General features: G+C 42.6%; 4 protein-coding genes across 5 annotated transcripts; 1 reads left to right on the top strand and 3 right to left on the bottom strand.

Moving 5' to 3' along the window:
• Positions 1-820: 820 nt before the first annotated feature.
• Positions 821-2,410, bottom strand: LOC116220993 (dihydrofolate reductase-like). Its single transcript, XM_031569948.1, has 4 exons — positions 2,387-2,410; positions 1,629-1,678; positions 1,191-1,296; positions 821-1,016 (listed from the first exon to the last, which is right to left on the bottom strand). Exons 1-4 carry the CDS (start codon positions 2,398-2,400, stop codon positions 836-838), a joined length of 351 nt encoding a protein of 116 aa, XP_031425808.1. The 5' UTR covers positions 2,401-2,410; the 3' UTR covers positions 821-835.
• A 59-nt stretch (positions 2,411-2,469) lies between these two features.
• Positions 2,470-3,388, top strand: LOC105902734 (synaptotagmin-5-like). The gene is made up of 2 exons (XM_031570277.2): positions 2,470-2,620; positions 2,836-3,388. The coding sequence occupies exon 2, from the start codon at positions 2,876-2,878 to the stop codon at positions 3,263-3,265; it is 390 nt and encodes a 129-aa protein (XP_031426137.1). The 5' UTR covers positions 2,470-2,620; positions 2,836-2,875; the 3' UTR covers positions 3,266-3,388.
• An 82-nt stretch (positions 3,389-3,470) lies between these two features.
• Positions 3,471-8,159, bottom strand: si:ch211-214j8.12 (uncharacterized protein LOC100000539 homolog). Of its 2 annotated transcripts, XM_031570274.1 has the most exons (5): positions 8,072-8,159; positions 7,169-7,421; positions 6,730-6,896; positions 4,845-6,010; positions 3,471-4,386 (listed from the first exon to the last, which is right to left on the bottom strand). In XM_031570274.1, exons 2-5 carry the CDS (start codon positions 7,395-7,397, stop codon positions 3,996-3,998), a joined length of 1,953 nt encoding a protein of 650 aa, XP_031426134.1. In that variant the 5' UTR covers positions 7,398-7,421; positions 8,072-8,159; the 3' UTR covers positions 3,471-3,995. The 2 variants fall into 2 exon arrangements, with proteins under 2 accessions (XP_031426134.1, XP_031426135.1); XM_031570275.1 differs by lacking the exons at positions 6,730-6,896; positions 8,072-8,159 and having other exon boundaries at positions 7,169-7,240.
• Positions 8,160-9,854: 1,695 nt separating this feature from the next.
• On the bottom strand, positions 9,855-19,918 carry bco2l (beta-carotene 15, 15-dioxygenase 2, like). The gene is made up of 12 exons (XM_031570276.2): positions 19,744-19,918; positions 17,145-17,316; positions 16,309-16,520; positions 15,813-15,928; positions 14,962-15,064; positions 14,585-14,722; positions 13,100-13,260; positions 11,656-11,826; positions 11,305-11,442; positions 11,006-11,188; positions 10,641-10,751; positions 9,855-10,375 (listed from the first exon to the last, which is right to left on the bottom strand). The coding sequence occupies exons 1-12, from the start codon at positions 19,781-19,783 to the stop codon at positions 10,259-10,261; spliced, it is 1,662 nt and encodes a 553-aa protein (XP_031426136.1). The 5' UTR covers positions 19,784-19,918; the 3' UTR covers positions 9,855-10,258.
• Between the last annotated feature and the right edge of the window lie 1,745 nt (positions 19,919-21,663).

Below are 21,663 nucleotides of genomic sequence, written 5' to 3'. Positions count from 1 at the left end.
TTAAGCCAGGCCCCGTCACGAACATTTGACCAAGACCGGTGTCTGTTGTGATATCCATCAATATGCTAACAGTCCAAAAATGTAGAGAAGTACAGTTATTATTAAAAGTCCCACACATTGTTTCATTTTTCTTGTAACTCCCCATGACTTCACAGAGATAGGACCGCCCCGCCCTCCCAATCTCCACTAGGCTCTTCTACCCCACTGGACAGCGTTGTTTTCTTCACCATCGTTTGAGACGGGTGGTCTCTAAAAACACCATCCCCCTTTGTAGGATGGACTTCCTGTCACAGTGGGCCGGCCCTTGAAAACTGTAGAGGAAGACAGCTCCTACCCTCTGTCTCTGTCTAAGGCCAGCTTACTCGTTTGCAATGTGTTAGATGTATCCAGGTGGCTCTCTCAGCTATCTTGACTGCGGTAGTTGTTGACAGTAGCACTTGGTATGGTCCGAACCACTTTGGCGAGTGCCAGTGTTTTCTTTTGAGGCTGTTGATTAGGACCCAATCTCCTGGCCCAACCTTGGTTTCAGCCTCACAGGTTCCTGCAGAGCACAGAGAGTTCTGAGAGCATTTAGCTAATTCACATTTTTGCCATATATTCTGCAAATGTATATTCAATCTCTTTATCTGTTTTAGCAAATGATTTTAGGCAGTGTAGGTTCTTCCAAACATTATTTAAAACAGTGATAACACTTTACTGTCTTGACAACATGCATGCTTAATTTCACAAATTTCACTCTTGGATTCTCAACTTGCTTTTAATAGTTTGGTTCATTCTTTTCTACCAGTCCGGCTGACAAGGGGTTGTGTGAACATTGATTGTCTATGACCTGGGTTCAAGGCCAGTCGGGGTGATTGCTCTCTCCCTTCGCTACATATGGTGTCAGAAGTGGGTACAGTGAAATGCCTCCAATAATCCAAACCTGGTCCACCTCTTTTGCTAGGTCTGTTGTGTCCAGAAGACAAAGGGCTTCACTAAAGTCAGACGCCAAATAGTGAGCTCCTGGTGGAGGCTGCCTAGGTCAGAGAAGAAGGGGGAGAGGAATGTCAGCAGGCTACGACAGAAAAGTCCAGTTTTATAAACATAATGTATCTACTGATCAATGGACTAATCTATCTGACCATGCAAAGCTACCCATGCACACAACTAAAGCCAGGGCTGCCATGTCTTGAATTTACTGAGGCTCTTACTTCAGCTCTCTGCTGAGAACAACATTGACCCTGTTCTTGAGAGGTCTATTCTGGGCTGGAATAGAGAACCACGTTTTTCTGCCCATGATGACAACATTCTTCTTGCCTGGTGAATGAGACTGAGTTTAACGCCAGTGCGTTTATAAATGAAAATAGTAAATGAAAGGCAGATTTCTGAGTAGTGTAGAGTGTAGTGACATATCATATTGGACTTCAGCCTAGGAGTAATGGATGATCAGTTCCTGAGAACATCAGCACCAGAGAGTACATTCCTGTTTATGACTCTTTATAGAATTATAGAATTACTATATCCCTGGTATAGTTATAATAAAGTTACAATATACATTTACAGCTAAACTGAGAATCATTGCTGAAAACGACCTTTGAAACAACAAAACTTATCTTTACAGACCTTTTATGAAAGTGATTCAAGCCTACCTTCAACTGTGGGAGTCATTGTCATCCTTTGGAAATGCTTGAATTCATTACTGTGTTCATAGTAAAAACACAAATATTTACAGCTAATTTTAGAGCGCTCGAGAGAGAGAATCTACTGCCCCGCCTATGGTCCTTGTTGAGAACATCATGTACTAGAAGAGCCATCAGCCAAAATGTAATTCCTGAGGTTGAGTCCTTTAGAGACTACTGCATAGGCCTACAAGTTTAGGTGATCATCAACATAGAGGGCATTACTTGTTCATTACATTCTTAACCACTGACCAAAGCTCTTCTCCGTCCCGGTAGGCCCACCACTGTTTCACTATAACTACCACTGTTGGAGGCTTGCACCAGCAGCTGCTGCCGTCGACTAGTCTGTGAGGTTTGAAACAGCCAAATCATGTTCCTGTGTTCCATTTTGGGTAGCCATGTAGTGGTGGTCAGCCTACTATTTCCAAGGGTTAAATGTGAATCCATGTGTACAATTTCAATATTTAGTTATCAGATTCACTTCACCTCTTTTTTGTTAGAAGAAGATTGGAAACCTAGACTAGTCCTTCAATCCAACTATAGTCATCCTAATACAACACAAAAACAACAAATACTGCTAAGTGATCCAATAAATTGTAACTTAAAACACGACATATAAAATATTGCTTAACCGGCAAGAATTAGGGGGAAATTAATTTAAATCAAATAAAGATATTTTGAAAAGTTTGCTCACTGCATGAGAGCCTGAATAATGTGGATGACTGAACCTGTTCTGCAACATCAAAAGGACTTTCACCTTGTATTGATCAAACTGGATAAAATGCTGTTCTGGGCCAATGAAAACTGAACCAGTACTTATTGTCTTTGGCCAGAATTCCCCTGAGAGTGGCAAAGGTCCGGGATGACGCAATGAATGGACACACAGCGATGCTCCTTTAAAAGCTGAGCGCAGGTGATGAGAACTCATCTTGGGCTGGACACAGAGCCTTCATACTCCTCAGGTAGGAAACCAAGACTGGCCTGATTTTGCCCTTATTAATGTAATTAATTAATGTGTTTTGGTTTTGGAACCACTCCTTCATGAAGGTTTTTATTAAGATCACTTTTTTGATCTTTGCTTGGAATGACCAACACAAAATACATTTGAGTCAGTCGGAACATTGAAGAAAGATGATTTAGTTTGGTGTGTTGTATGTGCATTTGTTCTCTCTGTTAGTTTCTACCATGCCTTAGAGCCCTTGTCTGTCCTGAGAGTCATGGCAACCTGCTGTACCTCCCTGCCCCTGGGCCTCCTTGTCCTGTCTCTGCTGTGTGTGGCTACTGCTGACGTCCGTGTGTGGGGCATCCGTGCCTACGGCCTGTACGGCGACCCTTGGGGCCCCCCTGACCCCTACGTCAAAGTGTACTGTGGCCATGCTTTTGGCGGCATGACAGATTTCAGACGGGACAACGCCAACCCCTCCTGGAGCGCTCAGTTCAGCTTCCCCAGCGGAAGACCTGGAGATGTCCTCAGACTGGAGGTGTGGGATAAGGACCTGATGAATGACGACCATCTGGGGACCTGCATTACTACTGTACAACGTGGCAGCCTATCGCTCTCTTGCTCAATTGGGAATGGCAGGCTAGAGTTACGCTACGAGCTGTGATTGTTGCCATCTTGCTACAGATTTATACATTCTGTCTATAAGAGCTATGGCTCACTGTAGAGGATGTGTATACCTGCAGTTTTGGCACATTTTTTATGAGAATTAAAAAAACTTCGACTGCAACAACTTTGTCAGCCGTGTCAACTTCTTCATTTAAAAAAGAATGCCTTGCCATTACCCACAAAAGCAGCAGCTACTAATGTAGTTCTTTTAAAATGACAATATTTTATTCCTTGAAATGGGACATGTTAGAATAATACCAGAACTGAAACTGATATAACCAGTCACAATTGACCCTTTCCCTCGAAGTGCTGGGAGGCTTTTCTATTAAGATTAAGATTGGGTAGTACACAAATAGGCCAGTGGATTGGTTAACACACTATAATTAAATATGTACTTTCTGATTAAAGAGCTCAGTTCACCGGAGATGATATGATATAGACCAGACACAATAATAGGGATATAAACATAAGTCAAGTCAAAGCACATTTAAAAACAACTTACGTTGCCCAAAGTGCTGACATAAGTGAACTTGTTGCTTCAAGTACTACAGTAATCAAATCTCAAATATAAGAATTAAATAATATAATCCAAGTTCTGTGGATGAATATAAAATATCATAATACACAATGTAGAATAGGATCATTTAAAGCTTCAAAAAGTCATATTAAAGTGCATGATTTTCCATATAAAAAGGCACTGCTCAAGGTATTTCATTCTTATAAGTACTTCACGTCCATATAATGTGTAACTTCTGGTGTCTTTTTCTGGCCACACTCTGCAGACAGTGGACATCATGGAGAGTCACAGCCCAGCAACCACTGAGGTCCAGTGTGAACAGACCACTGTCCATGACAACTAATCGTGACAGAGTTGCCATGGACACATCAGAATGCGCCAGATTCAAGTCCTGCAAGTGCTGGAGGGCAGGGCTCTGTGCAGCCTTCATGGGGACGGCAGGATGATCCAGCAACAGACAAAACACAGGGTCCAGGGGGCAAGGGATGGCCACAAGAGAGACCCTCTCCAGGAGGGGTGCACCCCTTAGCAAGGCCCACAGGCCTCCCTTCAGAGATCTCCAGGACATGGGTGTCCTTTTCTGCCGCTCATCGAAAAGGAAGCTAAGGAATGAACATGATAAAATGTGTATGAAAAAATAGCTTAAAGCTTTTCCTCTCACCTGCAGTGAAGGTAAAGACAACAATCAATACTGTTTTTAACGAAAGAACACATAAGTATATGGTAAGACCTATATAAAGACAAAAGGTCACTCAAGATTAACCAAAAAATTTAATTAAAATCCCAGACACTGCAAGTCTTTAAAAAGAGGTTGGAGAATGTTCATGATAGGACTGTCATATCATATCTCGCTGCTTGGAGACACCTAATATGCTTTTTTTTTTAGAAGCATTGCTGCCTATTGCATTAATAAGAAGAACCTACACAAATTAAGTGTGGATTTCAGGTGACAGAAATTCATGCATTATTACACTTGAAGTGTTACAAATATATAAAAATAATATGTACACGTGAGCTATATGTATGTCTATCTGTGCGTTCTTCTGGCACTCTTACTTACTTCAGTGCCAGACAAGAGAGACGAGGAAGGCAGGGGAGAGCCTCAAGGTCTTCTTCCCTCTCCTCCTCTTCGTCCTCCTCTTCCTCTTCCTGTGCCTGGTGCATTCTGGGAGGTTCCATGTGAATGGTTAGTGTTGTCAGTTTGGGACAGGAGTGGAGAAGGCGCAGGAAAGGATCAAGCCCATCTGCCCGCACCCCCTCTAAAGTGAGTGATGTAAGGTTGGCTCCGACAGACCCCACACCATGTGCCATCTCAGACAAGGGCCCCGAGAATCTCAGGGTGAGGCTCCGCAGACTGGCAGACCATCTAGCCAGCTCTCTGGCCATATGGGCACCAGATACCGTTTCCTCTTCCTCACGGTAGTCCAGCGTCAGAGCAGCCAGGTCAGGGCACAGCTGCCCCAGAGCCCCCAGAGTTCCAAATGACACTCCTTGGACTTGCCTAAGACGCAGACGGACATCCTTAAAACTGCCTCCTTGTTGCGCTTTCAGTGTCTCATTGTCCCTTGTGTTTTCCAGCGTCATCTCACCTGTCAAGTCATGGCAAACTCCGTCTGTGCCATTAGATTCTCCCTCATCCTCATCTTCACTGTCCTGGGTCCATAAGCAACTGTCTGTTACCTCAGACAAGGAAAAACTCTCCTCTTCAACTTTTTCCATGCCTGGGACAGTGTTTCCACTACAACCATTTGCTCTCTCTGCCCACAGGTCCCTAAAGTCAGGCATCCCTGTGCGCCTGATGAAATCCTCCACCTCATGAAAAGCCCCATCCAGGAGGAGTGCAAAGGCCTCTCCCAGGGCCTCCAGGGCCACTCTCTCCAGCCAAGGCAGGCTGAGGAGGAGGAAGGCTGCAGTGGCTCGTCTGTCCTCATCGCACTCTCCGAAGCCTATATCCACGGCGAGCAGGCTGCGGAGGAGTGGCAAGCCAGGGCTGTGGGGGTGGCTGGGGGTTAGGGACAGCAGGCAGACTGGGCTCAGGTGGAGGCAGCGGGTAACATCCAGGTGGCGCAGCAAGGGGCACTGGACTGGCAATGCTTCCAGAACCCTGCCGTCACACAAGCTCCCGGCCAGACACAAGGAGCGCAAGCTGGCCAGAGATCCCAGGAGCTCGCGCAAGACTGGGGCGGAGATGCTCACGGCGCCACTGAGGTCCAGAGACAGTAGGCCCTGGAGAGAGTAAACACAGGAATGTATTTCCTAACTTACTCCTTTAGTACACAAGCTTCATATTAGGTCAGATACAGAGAGGAGAGGAAAGGAACTGGGCAAACAGAAGTCATGTGATGGGCTCGTACAGAGCTGGTTAGCTTTATGCAACAAACCTTTATATTATGCATAATTACACATAATTGACAAATAATTCTTCTAATTCATTAGCATCACACATTTAAAGTGCATCTGTATGTAAAAAATCATGGAAAAGACTGATTTGTACACTTCCTGTATTGTGTTATCAAATTGAACATAACATCTACATAGTGTATACTGAGGTTACATCTTAAACACTGTGGGCCCTAATGTCATTGACGGGCATGGCAAAGACTGATATGTACACTTCTTGTATGAACATAAGCAAAGCAACGAGCAATGAGCAAAGTCCATCGCACATGAGCTAAAGCTATCGTGTAGTGTAGTGTGTAGGAGCATTGCGTTGACCCATCCATGTTCATGCTTAGGAGCTTGCTCGTGGTCTTAAAGTAGCAAAATGATTGTGCTTGAGTTATAAAATTAGGTTCACTTCATTCGCTGCAGACTTTGCTTGAGAACAGTTGTATGTAAATTAAATTAGGTCTCCATATGTTTCTATACGAAATAGATTGTAGCTATTAATCATTGGCTCTGCCTGACATGGGTCATAGGGAAGAAGAGTGAATGCTAGTAATAACCTGGCAGCGTGCTCTAATGATGGCACACAGGTTGGCCGTGACCAGACCAGAGCAGCGCCCCAGAGAGAGGTTACGTAGCTGGGGAACCAACATGAGGTGCAGGGCGGCCCGAGTCATTAGCTGCCGTGAGGCCAACAGAGACAAGAGCTCCTCTAGCAGGTGTGAGGCTGAAAAGACAATAGCACACAGACGGAGATGGAGAGGATCGGAATAAAGTCAATTACATTCACTCGATATCTTCATACTACTGAGGAAAGTATGGATACACTTTACCCCCACACCCAACACTCACTCACTCACACACACACACACACACACACACACACACACACACACACACACACACACACACACACACACACACACACACACACACACACACACACACACACACACACACACACACACACACACACACCTAATAATGGATGAGACTCACGTAGCTGGCTGAAAGGTCCCATGATGTATCTGAAGAAATACTGATCCATGTAGTTTTGGGCATAGTCGCAGACCCACACATCATTCATATTTTCTGCAATGCTCAGGAGGCACAGCCTGGTCAGTGTGGCATCATGTTCTTTACCTTTAATCTTACATTTTCTCTTCTTCACCACTTGTTTTTCACCCTCTTTCTCTCCCCTTGCCTCAGACTGACGAAAGAGCGGCATCTCTCTACCACCTCAGGAACCCTACTGTTGAATGACAGAGCACAGGACAATTATAGCAGGGGTAGGCTACACAGAGTGGACCAATCATTTTAGACGTGGAAGCTACTTTTGTATCCCTTCATTCATTCTTTGGCACATCCAACAAAGTGACAGACTGCCAGGTCTACAGCGCACTGTGGGGATTTCTGTAACTAGAACAGAGGCTGTACTGGATTTAACAAATCAATATAATTAATTCAGATCCTGTAGAAACCCGACAAGTAGCATTTAGATTCTATGAAATGGCTATCAATCTCCCTCGATTCGTTGTTCATCAGCACTACACCAGGAAGTATTTCACATTTGAATAGCTTGTTTGGAGAGGGTAACTTCAGTAAAGGTGATTCATTCAACGCAAGGCGGAGCGACCAGACAGGTTATTACGTCAACAAGTAAACGATGAGCTGCAGTTTAATGCTTAAGTCGTGTCAGTGACATGAACAGTGCACTTTCATCTCTCTGTCAATTGGTTTAGAAATCAGTAATATCCAGCCTGACTTATCCTCAGACATTTACGACGTCTGCAGTGAAACCTTGATTTTCATTCTAAGAGCCAACAGTAATTGCGTAAGGATGAACACAAAATGAAACTAATATTCATTCTCGAGCACGGATTACTAAAGAACTGTACTTACATGTTTTTGCTCTTCTGTCTCTTTATCTGCATTTACGCCTTCGTCGCTGGTCACTGAATAATGTGTTGCTATACTACCACCTCTTGATCTGGAGTGCGAAGTTCCCATTTTGGCACATTTTCAAAATAAATAAATACAAATCACAGATTAATCACAATTAATTAAAAAGCAACGAAACAAAATAACACAGTGCAGTAAATAGTACATCACAAATGTGTGGTCTTAGTGTGATCATTTATTTTGTCATTTAGTTAATTACAATCTAAAGTATATTGGTGGATTTTATATATTGACTTTCATGAAATAAGAATACCGGTAGTTACAACTCATATGAATCATCATAGATCATAGAGCCGTTGTCCATACTCTCTCTCCCTCAGGGGTGTGCTTAATTTATATTAGGTACACCAGAAGATGAAGTCTCTGCATGTAGGTGCATTTGTTTCCCACTAACATCAGGCCTTATCATTAGATAAAATAACAAGCTGTATTGGGTCCCTTTAGATGTAGGCCTTTCTGCACATCAAGTGTTTCCCACATAGGCCAAGGAATTGCACATATTTTGCACAGTGTGGTTTACTGGAATCACAGGCATTACAAAGAGAACATAGTGTAAGGAAGCCTAATGTTGCATATTTAAATGGCAGAAACTATTTTTAGAGAATTGACAAATAAAATCACCAAAAGAATACCTTGAAGAGTAAAGAAAATACTTTAAAAAAGAGTAAAATGATGCTAAGCTAACTCCAAGATGTCCTAACATCACGAAGCATGCCATACTTTTCTTTTTATGCTAATCTAAAAGGCCATATTTCACCTGGTCCTCCTCTTGAATAGATGCTCAAATACAAGCAACTTTTAATGTGAACATTGTTTTTTTCTCAAAATGCCCTGATGCACAAGGAACAAATAAACAATAGTATTATTAAAAGCAATTTTCTCTAGTTAATTCCTGTCAGAAGATATTTCTTAGGGTTTTGTTAAGTGCTATTGTACTTACAACTCAAAGGTTGACAGTGACAATCATATGACAGTGACATATAACAGCCACAATTTATGAAGTGGGCATGTGCACCACAGTTGGACCACAGCCACAGCTCCTCACACAGGGAAACGAGGGCACGCAGCTCAGACGTTAGCCATATGCCTCTCCAATTCGACAAAGACTTGCTCATTAGGGAGCCTTTTGAATGCTTCTCCGGGGAGACTGCCTCTTAGTGGTGAGATGGTGATAAGTCACCCTGACACCATCTGGTATAAAGCCCCCAACACACTGACTGATGTGAATCAAATTACTTTCAAATGCCTTCCCTATTAAAAGGAAGGTGTTCACACCTTGTGTCACAACTTTTATCTTCCCAACCAATCATCCAGATGGGCACCTGTGGATTATTCTTTAATTCATTGTATAAAGATGTGAATTCTGTAGTCCTCAGACTAGTTACAGTGTTCTGTTAGCTAGTGAGAGGGAGAGTGCCTGTGTCTCCTAATCCCAATGTTCCCTCAACCTATGTTCATTCAGCCTGTTGTAGATGGGCAGGGTGTTACAGGTCATGGTTGGAGAGATGAGGTCATCCCCAAACAGCTTTTAGGGACGCCATATCAGACTTAAAGACTTGGTCCCTAAATGCATGGTGCTATCATGTGATATCGCTAATACTGAACTATTTGCTCCTATTTTACCTTTGAGTTGTTAATGTGGTTTATTAATGCATCTTGTGCCAAAGAGCTATTTTGAATTCTGTTGTCACTCAGAATAAATGGATTCTCTTCACCAGTCGTCTTCCATTGAGTCTTTGCTTTATACATCTTACAGCCAGCTTATTCAAATGGAATTAAAAATACAGAGACATGTCATTAGGCAAACAAAGCAAAACAGAAGGGTATGAAGTAAATGTAAGGCCACTACAGATACTGTACATTTCAGTGACACAGGATGCACATTTGTGACAGTCTCATTCGTATTCTTTCATTTATTTGATTCACGAGAACATCACTTGCTTTGTAGAGCGTTCAGAAAGATTTGTATTAGGGAGGATGCACACTCTGGGACAAGTGTCGAGTCACAGACAGGGTACCACTCTATGACTCTTCCACTGTGTGTATTTCTAGAAGACCCTGGTTGTGGGGACAGCAGAGAGGGTTGTGGGGACAGTAGGGAGGTGTAGCGGTGCTCCAACCCTATCCCTAGGCTCTATCATTGAAAACCCCATGAGTTCCATAAGGAACGTTGACTGGGACTTCTGCTCGCCCCAGCTCTTTGAAGGTCTTCGCATCCAGAACCAGCAGGAATGTGCTCTTCTCCTAGAAACAGTAACAGTCATGTCAGTATTTTACCAAATGTAGTATATGTAATTTAAGTCAACATCTATATCATGCATAGTGTATCGGTTGTAATTTTGGACGGACTGATGCATCAGATTTCAAGACAACAGAAAGACCAACCCTGTACCACGTACCACAAGTGCCATCACCTGATTCAAAAATGCATTTTGTCTGATTCTCCAGTGCAAGAATAATGCAAGATTAATGCTTTTCATGCAGCAACTCTCTGGGGTTTTAGTGTTACCTCTCTGGGTGTAATGATCACTGACATGACCACACCATCATCCTCATCTGTGGCATCAGGTGATGGAACGAACACAGGCTCAGAGGGATACAGGCCAGGGTATCGCCATGACTACAGGGAATATTATTGATACGTTAAGAGTGTAAGACAACATGCATGCATATGACCATGATAACTATGACAGCTAAACTTGTGAAACACAGTGTAAACTTGACCCATCTTGGGATCCATATTAAGCGATACAACAAGTATTGATAAAACATTTACCTTCACTAAACTATCAAATCAAATAGGACAGATGTTTGCTATATTAGTTTTAGTCTCTCGTAGAGAGCTTTGAATCATTATAGGCATTAGGGCAGCACCTTAAGTTCCTTTGTCTCAACATCCATCTTCAGCAGGGAGTCACTGAACACATGGCCAAAGCCACAGCCATAGTAGTAACGGTATTTGCGAGTATTGTAGTTGTTATAGTTGATCAGTGGGAACTCCAGGCCACCAAACTCCAACAGATCATCACCATAGAGATTCTCATGGACACAATACACCTGCAGTAAAGTACGAGGAAAACCACATTGTTCTCTTTGTGTTATATAATGCTTGGCTGACTACAACTGGACACTCTTTCTCCCACAATGAAGCACACAAACACAGAAACCCATACCCTTCCATCAGCCATTTTCACAGCCTTGGCAGTGCAGAATGGTAGTCTGACCAGATTCTCATCAATAGGTGTTTGCTCATTCACATCCAAGGGCAGCACATATCGCCGTGGCAGATTTGTGCACAGTCCATTGTAAAACTGTCGGATCAACAGAGACCCAAATGTCAGTTATCAGTTTTTTCATTCATTATTGCTAAGATGTAACTCCACACATTTGCACATAACACATTTAACACATCAAATATTTTGTATTTAATATATATATATATATTGATATTTATATTTTAACTGCTTATGAAGCTCAGCTCATAGTCTTAGAAGTAGGACACATGACTTCCTGTTGTCAGTCACCTTGTCCAGTTCCTCCCCAGAAGCCTTGCTGAGATTCTCTAGGGTGAAATCTCCAATGACATTCCCATCATCTCCACAGCACATGTCCATGACCAGATGACCCTGGTCCTCATATGCATTGATCTGGTGTAGGGTGAACATGGCGTTTCCGTAATAGTTCACCTTGCTGTGCTACAGGGTAGAAGATGATCAATCAGGGTTAAATGAGAGTAATGGAAGTAATGATCTCTGATGATGGTTTGACTCACAGGAAATGAATGACTGTGTTTTAGTGTTTTAGTAAAACAGTTGGTTTGTTGTGATAACATGGGCTTTTTGTGTGTATGCAGTGCCTTTTTGTTGTCTTGTATGTGTGTGTGTGTGTACGTGCGTGGTGTGTGGATGTGGGAGATGTCAGGAGCTGGTAAATGACAGGTGGGAAGTGGGTAAAAGTCCTATAAATACAGGCCCTGTTCCCAGTTGAGGAGCATCCTGAAGAAGTGTGTTGGGGCGTCAATTATTTGGTTCAAGGTTACAACAAATTGGCGACGAGGATAAACCTTGCAGTTCTGCTGGATTTCCGTGCCCTTCCAGTTCGCCTTATCCGACCGTGATGACTCACTGTGTGCCCTGTGTGAGTTTATCAAATTGAGGCTTTTGATTCCGACACCGAGTCATGGAGCAGATACGCAGAGCGACTTGAGTTCTATTTGGTTGCTAACAGAATTGAGGATGCTTCTCACCCGGGGACAGGACTGGTCTTCTTTGGAATTTTACTCACTTACTGTTAGGGATTTATTTCACCCTTTTAAGGACTGTAATTAACCTCAGAATTAAGAGTCACACAACCAAGAATGTAATAAATAATTGACTTTTACTCTGTCAGAGAGGAGTGAATGGTGTTAGACCGCTTCTTCAACCTACACTCCTCCAAAGAGGAATGGAGTGCTTTCAGAACGCTGTTCAACCCATCACTAACTTCCCTGGTACCATGTAACAGACTTTATGCAGAGACAATATCACAGAACAAAGACATGACACTCCCATCTTGTACCATCCCGTCCTGGGTTCCAAAGATAAGAATGTTTACCTAAGACCCTCAAAAACCCTGACTCTACAAAAATAAATCAGTCTTAACCTAAACATTTCATGACACCTCTAAATTCCAAGCTTCTCTTCCCACAGTTTCAAACTTCCTTTCACAGAACAATGGAAAGAGCTTAGTCCTCCATTTAACTAACTAACTAATATCAAACTAAAACACATCATGATAATAATTAAAAAGAAACATTTCTTTCACACTTACCCACGCATACAGGACAATAAAACGGCAATGCATACACAAGAAAGCCCAGGTTATAATATTTGTCGTAAGTGAATAAGGTTTGAATAAGGTTTAAAAGTCCCTTGTGTGCAGTTTGCTTTTTCTATTTCCACCCCTTGTGGATTCAGTGATTGAACATACCTTGCCAGTGCGTTTGTCCACAACATGAAAGATGGTTTTCAGAGATGGGTCCCAGGACATGACCTTATGGAAGCTTTTTCCTTGAATTCTGTACATCATAAACTTCAGCAGGTCCAGCTTAATGGGCTGCTCAATGAACACTACATAATTCTCTGACATTGCTGTGGAAACAATATTGAAATATTTGTATGAAATCTACCTTATCCTACTTTGGACTTCTAGAAACAAGAACAGAGACAGAGACAAGACAAAGACAATGCTAAAAGACATTTTAGATGAACAGAGAGGAGAGATAGATACACAGGAAAATCCAGGGAATAACTGCTCTATACAGAGTTAGGAAAAGAGGACGAAAAGTATGTATATATACATATACACACTCACCGGCCACTTCAATAGGTACACCGGTTCAACTGCTCGTTAAAGTAAATATCTAATCAGCCAATCACTTGGCAGAAACTCAATGCATTTAGGCATGCAAACATGGTCAAGACAAGAGGATCTTAAATTCAAACCAAACATCAGACTGGAGAAGAAAGGTGATTTAAGTGACTTTGAATGTGGCCTGGTTGCTGGTGCCAGATGGGCTGGTCTGAGTATTTCAGAAACTGCTGATCTACTGGGATTTTCAATGGGATTTTCAATGGGAATGGTCCGAATAAGAGAAAATATCCAGTGAACTGCATTTCGCTGGGCGCACAACAAGTCAAACATTGAAGCAGATGGGCTACAGTAGCAGAAGACCACACAGAGTGCCCCTCCTGTCCGCTACGAATAGGAAACTAAGGCCACAATTCATCTTCTTTTCCTACCTTTACTGTCGATTCAAACAGCAATGAGACAGTCCTTACACCGATCCCCCATGTCCCCAGTATTCAGCTGTAGGCCAATTCACTGGCTCCGTGCTGGAGCAGATTCAGAGACTCTCTCGTCCCCTCCCCTCCCACAACAATGGCTCTCATTATTTTGGAGACAGAAACCCAGACTCAGTCTCTTCCTCCACTCTGAAGCACTGCGCTGACCCGAGCTCAGAGTATTCACTGATATCTCAACATCTCACTAAAGACATGCCACATCTGCTAGCCTGCTTGAAATCCCTCGACCATCGTCGCCAAAAAATGGTTAATGACTGCAGACCGGTCACTATGATCTCTGTGGTAATTAAGTAATTTGAGCACTGGATTCTGTCCCACCTCAAACCCATACCAACCCACTCCTGGATCCTCTGACGATTGCCTACAGAGCCAACAGATCTGTAAACAAAGCTGGTACTCTCCACTTCATCCTCCAGCACCTGGGCTCTCCAAGAAGCTACACCAGGATTCTAGTTGTGGATTTTCGTTCTGCATTTAATGCCAGTATCTAGGCCTTGCTACAGCTCTCCCAACTATTTCCCATTTCCAATTGTGACTCTGTAACAGAAGGAATAAAAGAATGATAAATAATGATAACATAATGATACATGTGACACTGAGAGAGACCCACCAAAGCTGTGGTAGTAGGATGGCCTCCTGGAATCAGATGCTGGGATGGAACAGAGGACCTCAGCACCAGTCAGATCCGCCTCGTCCCTCTCAACCTTCTCCTCGGGGAGCGGAACCCGGATGATGTTGTAGAAAAATCCTGCAGGGAGAAGCAATAAAGAAATGCACTGAGATCAGAGGATGGTGGGTAATTCCTGTGTGTGTGTGTGTTTGTGTGTGTGTGTGTGTGTGTGTGTGTGTGTGAGTGTGTGTGTGTGTTTGTGTGTGTTTGTGTGTGTATGTGTGTGTGTGTGTGTGTGTGTGTGTGTGTGTGTGTGTTTGTGTCAACTTTCTGAATGAATTAACGCAGAAGTGGAGAAACAGGCATGTGTCACACACCACCCTTTCCATATGAGTTGCCCATGTTGTATGTGGTTCCATCCCTGTCGTAGTGCGGGTGGGCTGTGGCTGCATTTACTGCTATGAATTTTGACCAGTCCACCTGTGGAAGACGGATGAAACGCTTTTATGTTCTTTCCAGAATTACAGTGCAAATAAAAAGTTATAGTTATAGTGAAGGTATTTAGCAGACACTTTTGTCTAAAGTGACTTGCAATACATTACATAGAAAACTAAGTAATAAACATTAAATATTAAATATTAAACATAAACATAAAAACATAAAACATGCAATTAAATATAAGCATAATACAATCAAAATGGTTTTGTGGGAGCCATTGGGGTTTATGTTTTCTAATCTTGTTTGGGACACTAGATAGCGCTCTACCTTAATTGGGCTCACTCAATAGGTGGGAACATTCATGTAGATGTCAGGTGTTGCTTGACGGAGGGAGAGCACCCATAGCTTTTTGACCACTTCATTGTGTCACCAAAGTTCTGTTACATGGTGTAAATTAAGATGCTGGTTTAGATGTATGGACACCTTTATTGATTGGATTTTATTGTGAGAAAAATAAAGTATTATAACCAAGAACTTGAACTCAAAGTTGGAACGTTATTTCACATCTAACAAGTAAGCGTGTCAATCAAGTGCTCAGTCAGCAATCCCTCTGGGCTTTAAGTGTAGACTTGCCCGTACAGGTTTCTTGGACCCCACAGGTCTTGAATGACTATTTTCTATGCAAAAGCGTTTAAATGCCTTTCAAATTCCCCAAACCATTTTAATTGTGCAATCAACTAGATGATTGGTAAGACCATAGCATATTCTAGATGACTTTACATTACACTACCTTATCTTTGGTCTCCAGACTCTGGGGGTCAATCCTGCGCATGTAGTTGGTCTCTGTACTGACATAATAATCACCCTTGTACTTGACAAAGTTCACGCTTGCGTTATCTGTGGTCTCTGGGGAGAAGTGAAAAAAGGGCAGATTAATCCAGGAGAGAAATAGCTGAACAGGTGATGTCACAGAGTGAGGGCAGAAGACTGTGAAGTATGCAGTGCAATGCAGTGCAATGCAGTTTCCTTGTACGTCGCTTTGGTGTTTAATATAAATATAAATGTACGTAATTCTCCAGCCGTGTGAAATAATTGTTTTGTCTTGTTTTGTCTTGTTTGTCGTGAGACAACGCTGAGACAACACTGAGTATGTAAGGTGTATTTTTGCTCTGGCACTACACAGCTGTTGGTGTTCAGAAGTCACAGTTTTCCATGTACTGTATGCCGTTTTGGAGGAGGCCACCAGTGTTGACTGGTGGTAAAATCACCCTAATTCAAGCACTCACTTGGGAGCTGAAACCTTGAGAAGAAGCGGGCGAAGATGTTCTTGCAGGGGTCAGGCATGGCCATAGTTCCAAACTCAGACACCACAATACGGTTCTTCTCCAAGTTCTGCACATATGAGTCGCTCCTCAGGAACCGGCTGCTGTAGGTCACCTCGCCATCCTTAATGTGAAAGCGATGCATCATGGCCATGCCATCAAACCAGTGGGTGTAGCTACATTCAATGAAAATAAGCAATCATGACGATGATATGCAATATGGATATGTATTCATTTTTCACAACAGTTAATTTCAGCCACCCTTACCCGATTGCTTAAAAAAGCCTTCAAAATGCTCCCATGGTTACATCCATGTCTTTATCATTTCAATAGTTACATAGTTTACACATTACATCCAGAGATCCAAATGAAAGATAAAAAACGGTTCACAACAGTCAAGGAAAATGAAATAGTGTAAGTAAAGTAAAGTCATTTAAAAAAAGAAATATTAATTAAGGGAAAATCGATTTAAAAGTAAATAGAGGGTTTCATTAAGGAGAAGGAATCAAACAGGGTGCATCATAGGTATCAAGAAAAGTATTAATAAAAGAAAAACAAAAGATCTCCTAGGAGATGGTCACGTGAAACCCTTCACGTGAGTTATTTACCCACTTATTTAGGTGGGTTACACAATGTTTCTCTGTTGCATACCATGTCAGGTCAAATGTCAGCCATTTTAATTTTAAAAAACATGTCACGTCTTGCTTCTCTCATGACTATCACAGTTGCGATGTTTGTGACCATACCCTTTCTCTCTCTAAAGCCTGAAGAAGGAAAGAGATGGTGTGTGTTTATTTTACCTGTCTTCGCCAAATTCAAATTTTCCCGGGCCATTCCTGAGGAAGCTTCCATGGATCCAGGATGGGATGTTGCCCTTGACGACGGTGCCAATGGCCTCTGGGGTCTCCTCCAGAGTGCTCACCAGTGGTTTGATGCACTCCAGGCCACTGGCATCAGGCCTTGATTTGTGGGCTGCGACATGATTCACATGCATATTTACATATTAAATGAAAGCTTATGGGGGTGTGGGGGTGGATATCATAAAGATTCACAGCAGATCGTAAACATTCACGGCAGAAAAGCCTTCCTGATTCTGAATCTAGTTAAATGGGATGCAGTCATGTTATTGATGACACTTTGGTCTTGGTTAATTACTCTTTGTCACCTTTCATCATTGCTCATCAGGCATAACTATGCATCCTTAATAGAGTCCCTCAATCACTCCAGGCACTGATATTCATTCTTCTAATGCAAACAGGTCTAGCAACTTTTTGTTGTTCTGTATGATAATCAGGTTTCTCTGACCTGCTGCCTGAGATGGTTCTCAAAGGCCTACCCCCATTCCCATACTATGATTAGTTGCAGTCACTCACACCTCAGTTTGCTTCCTGACCCCAGGTTTCTGAGCAATACCCGTGCGGAGACCTTTCCTTTGTTACCATAATTACCAGATTAGTTACAAGATTGCCATTTTGGAGATTATGCTGGCCAATTTTTGGTCTCACACAGGATATACTGTCATTTCTTAAATTATATTATATCATATTTATGCACCGTTTGGATTTTGTGTGCGGAGGGCCTTTGAACCATTGCAATGGTGCTACGTGTTGTCACCCAGGTGAAAGTAAATCATTACCCATATCATACCAGGTGTTATGGCCCATCACTATTCTTAAGATTAGTTTATGATTAGATGATGAGTTAAAGACATGCGTCTATCATGTGTGATGTAATGTTTTCTTCTTTAGTGGTGTGAGGGACAGAGGCGGACACCCCACGTTTTTGGGATGTGGGCGACTGGACTTGCTGATGAAGTGGGGAAAAACACAGTGCAGGAGATGGTGGCTCTTATAAATATATGTATATTTGTTTACAAGGGGGACTCTCCAGTATCAGCCCCCCAAAACATGTGCCAACAAAACAAACAAACATAAATCAAAATACAAACAGTAGTACTCAAAGTACTCAAGTAACTAGGCAAACTTAGCACCTGCTTGGCACATTCCAGGCGCAAGCTAGGTACAAAACTAGGCACATTCTGTATTTAGGCATCAAAATACAGAAAACTAGGCACAAAACTAGGCACATAAACTAGGCACATAAACTGTATCCACACATCTAAATACACACCTCACCTCACCTCACGAAGTGTTTTTTGCTCAAACGCCTTTCACAGCCTCTCATGCCTGTCTTTCACAGCCTCTCCTGCCTGTCTCTCCCCTCTCCCCTCTCCCCTCTCCCTTCTCCCTTCTCCCCTCTCCCTTCTCCCTTCTCCCTTCTCCCTTCTCCCCTCTCCCCTCTCCCCTCTCCCCTCTCCCTTCTCCCCTCTCCCTTCTCCCCTCTCCCTTCTCCCCTCTCCCCTCTCCCCTCTCCCCTCTCCCTTCTCCCCTCTCCCTTCTCCCTTCTCCCTTCTCCCCTCTCCCCTCTCCCCTCTCCCTTCTCCCCTCTCCCCTCTCCCCTCTCCCCTCTCCCCTCTCCCCTCTCCCCTCTCCATCCGCATGGAGTGAGGCACCCTTTAAATAGGGCAGCCACTTGGGCTAAAGTGGTCCAACCACTGTCGTGGGGGAGCCCGGACCCAACCATTGTGCTGGGGGAATCCACCCCACATTAGGGCCAAACTTCTCTCCAGTGAGCCACGGTGAGAAGGGGGAAAATTCACCTTCTCACAAGCAGCCACACTGAGATTTGTTTTTATTCAGAGAAGCATGGGATGAGTTTCCCCTGAACTTCCCCTGAAAGGAGTCAGCAGCGTCTGAACGACTTAGGAATGATGGATTGTAGAAATAGCTGAATGGGTTATCTAATCTATTGGTCTGTGATTAGATACAGTACATATCACAAAATGGAAAATCCCTAATTCTTTCTATGTATGACAATGAATATAATAATAATAATAATAATAATAATAACAATAATAATAACAACAATAATAATATCAATATATAATAAAATAACAATTATTATAACATATAGCTTTTCTTTACATCTGCTAGTGTCTTTGACTTTTACATTATGTCAGCAAGTTTAAAATTCAACATACTAAACAAATGAACTCATATGGTGCACTCAGTCAAATTTGTATGCTAACATGTTGTGGCCAAAATATAATACTACAGATATGCTGTATATAAGGACCTTCACAACAGATTTGGCTAAAGACTTCAATCCAATTGTTGATTTTTCAAAAGTCATGCATGCCACAAATTCTGTAGCGATTTGATTTAGAAAAACCCAGAGAGCGAGAGAGAGGGGGGGGGGGGATGAGAGAGGGAATGAGAGAGAATGAGAGAGAGAGAGAGAGAGAGAGCGAGAGAGAGAGAGAGAGAGAGAGAGAGAGAGAACAGTAGTGAGATCAGGTGGGTACAGATGTATTATTCCCTGGAGAGACATGGGTATTACCTGGGGCGCTGATGGAGGGTTGTGCTGAGGGCTTGGGCATGGCTGGCTCTGGCTCTGGCTCTGGCTCTGGCTCCCGTGCTGCTCTGCGCTGGTCGACAGAGAGGAGTGAGATGAGACAACCTCACAGGCCCCACAGGGGAAAACCTCCTCCCAAGAGAGCGCAAACAAAGGGGGTGTGATCTGTCTCTTTCTCTCCGACACACTTGACCCTTGCACACACACCGCAGCCCAAGCACCAAGCTGTTGTCATGATGAAATAACCAACCTTACGCCTGTTGATAACACACAAGGCTTTTTATCGCCCATAATATAATTATGTAGTAGTCCAGCAAACAGGGCTGACCTGGAATTAAACTCTGCTATCAGTTTTATGGCACTTGGCAAAACACTGTGTAAGAGCAGGTTTTGCTAAAAGTATTTTACTTCTACCATATTGGTTTGTTTCTTCAATAAAAAACAAAGCTGACTGTACACACCTGGAGACTAGTTTCAGCACTGTCAAGACAGACTAGCTGACATTCCAGCCCCTTAATGAGGGTTTGGTATTTTCGCCCTCAGCCAAGACCAAGACCATCCGTCAGGAGCCAAAGCCACGTATCCTCTTGGCCTGTCAGTGTGAAAACAATAGCTGTTTTGCAGCCCTGGCCTAAACCCGTGGCCATGGTTATTTCCCAGCCCCATGACCTAAGAGGCAAGGCTGAGGTGGTTGCTAGGCTGGGGTTCAGGTGGACTTAATCAATGTGTTCCTGAAGGGAGCTACTACTACAGCCTGCAGATTTTTTTTTACAGTGGCTTACACACATTTTATGAAAAAAACTCTTTTTTTTTTAACTCTACACACGATTCACAAAACTGGACACACAAAATGCAAAACATCACAAATCTCCTGCAAAATGCAATAATCCCATTTCAAAATGTTTTGTGTCAAATTTTTCGGTCCCTAGATACACACTTGTTATTCCTTTCAATGTATCGTGTTCTAGTGCAGTTCATAGAGCAATCTGACAAAACCACAATAGACTGAATATTTAAACACAACAGCAGAGTACTTTCACAAATTTCAGTTATTCATTTTCAGTTTTCCAAAACACTGTGGACTGAACGTTTCACATGGACAGTGCACCTTTTGCATTTTCAGTGCTAGAATCAATGTTGAAAATACAAAATACTTTGTTCTTAAAGTTAAAGTTAAAATTATAACTTAAATATATTTAGTCAACACAAAAATGCAAAGCCATTTAGGGAGCTGAGGGTTGTAACAGCAACAAAGACTCAGTAGAGTGCATTGCCAAAACAGTATTTGAAAGTGTTATATTTGAAAGTAAGGAAACTATTTTGTAGTATGTAAGAAGAATACTAATTGGCCCTGTGTAGTTGGTACATGAACACTGTACGAGCAATCGCAGCCTACAATATAACCAGTGTCCTCCTTTGGAACTGGTATTGCGTTTTTACCTGCTGTGGCTTAAAAAGTGTTTCATGAAATTGAAAATTAGCTTTATGTTTTGCAGATTTTGTGAGGGGTTTTGCTCTTTGAGTGACAGGTTTCAGAAATTTCATGAAATGTAAAAATGTAATATCAAGCATCAAACATCAACAGGGAATTAAATAATGAAATACAAATGGTTTTCTGGCAATTAAACTACATTAACCAACACAAGAATGAAACATATGAACACAAACATGAATGTCACAGAGTAGAATTGAACAGATTTTGCCATATCTAAGGCCAAGGACTTCACAGAGGTGGAATCCTGCGAGCATAGGTGGTGCAAAAACACAGCAGGACTTACTGAGCCAATACTTTCTGAACTTTTACTGTTGTAGTTACCTAAAGTGTACAAAGGTCAGTTCATGTCATCCCAAGGAGACGAACCCTGATTATGGTGAAAGATGTCCTTCAACTGCTGTAGGGTCAAG

This window comes from Clupea harengus, chromosome 7 (genome assembly GCF_900700415.2).
Source record: "Clupea harengus chromosome 7, Ch_v2.0.2, whole genome shotgun sequence".
Taxonomy (NCBI): Eukaryota; Metazoa; Chordata; class Actinopteri; order Clupeiformes; family Clupeidae; genus Clupea; species Clupea harengus.
This window is presented reverse-complemented; position numbering and strand designations above follow the sequence as displayed.

Excerpts from the sequence above, each read along its gene's own strand:
- LOC116220993 (XM_031569948.1), bottom strand. Across the intron at positions 1,297-1,628 it reads AATGACTCCCACAGTTGAAG|GCAAGAAGAATGTTGTCATC; the intron begins GTAGGCTTGAAT and ends CTCATTCACCAG. Across the intron at positions 1,017-1,190 it reads GTTCTCAGCAGAGAGCTGAA|GCAGCCTCCACCAGGAGCTC; the intron begins GTAAGAGCCTCA and ends TCTCTGACCTAG.
- LOC105902734 (XM_031570277.2), top strand. The coding sequence starts at position 2,876 with ATGGCAACCTGCTGTACCTCCCTGCCCCTGGGCCTCCTTGTCCTGTCT.
- si:ch211-214j8.12 (XM_031570274.1), bottom strand. The coding sequence starts at position 7,397 with ATGCCGCTCTTTCGTCAGTCTGAGGCAAGGGGAGAGAAAGAGGGTGAA. Across the intron at positions 6,897-7,168 it reads GGGACCTTTCAGCCAGCTAC|CCTCACACCTGCTAGAGGAG; the intron begins GTGAGTCTCATC and ends TTGTCTTTTCAG. Across the intron at positions 6,011-6,729 it reads TCATTAGAGCACGCTGCCAG|GGCCTACTGTCTCTGGACCT; the intron begins GTTATTACTAGC and ends TACTCTCTCCAG.
- bco2l (XM_031570276.2), bottom strand. The coding sequence starts at position 19,783 with ATGCCCAAGCCCTCAGCACAACCCTCCATCAGCGCCCCAG. Across the intron at positions 17,317-19,743 it reads ACCCTCCATCAGCGCCCCAG|CCCACAAATCAAGGCCTGAT; the intron begins GTAATACCCATG and ends ATCATGTCGCAG. Across the intron at positions 10,752-11,005 it reads TTGAGACAAAGGAACTTAAG|TCATGGCGATACCCTGGCCT; the intron begins GTGCTGCCCTAA and ends TATTCCCTGTAG.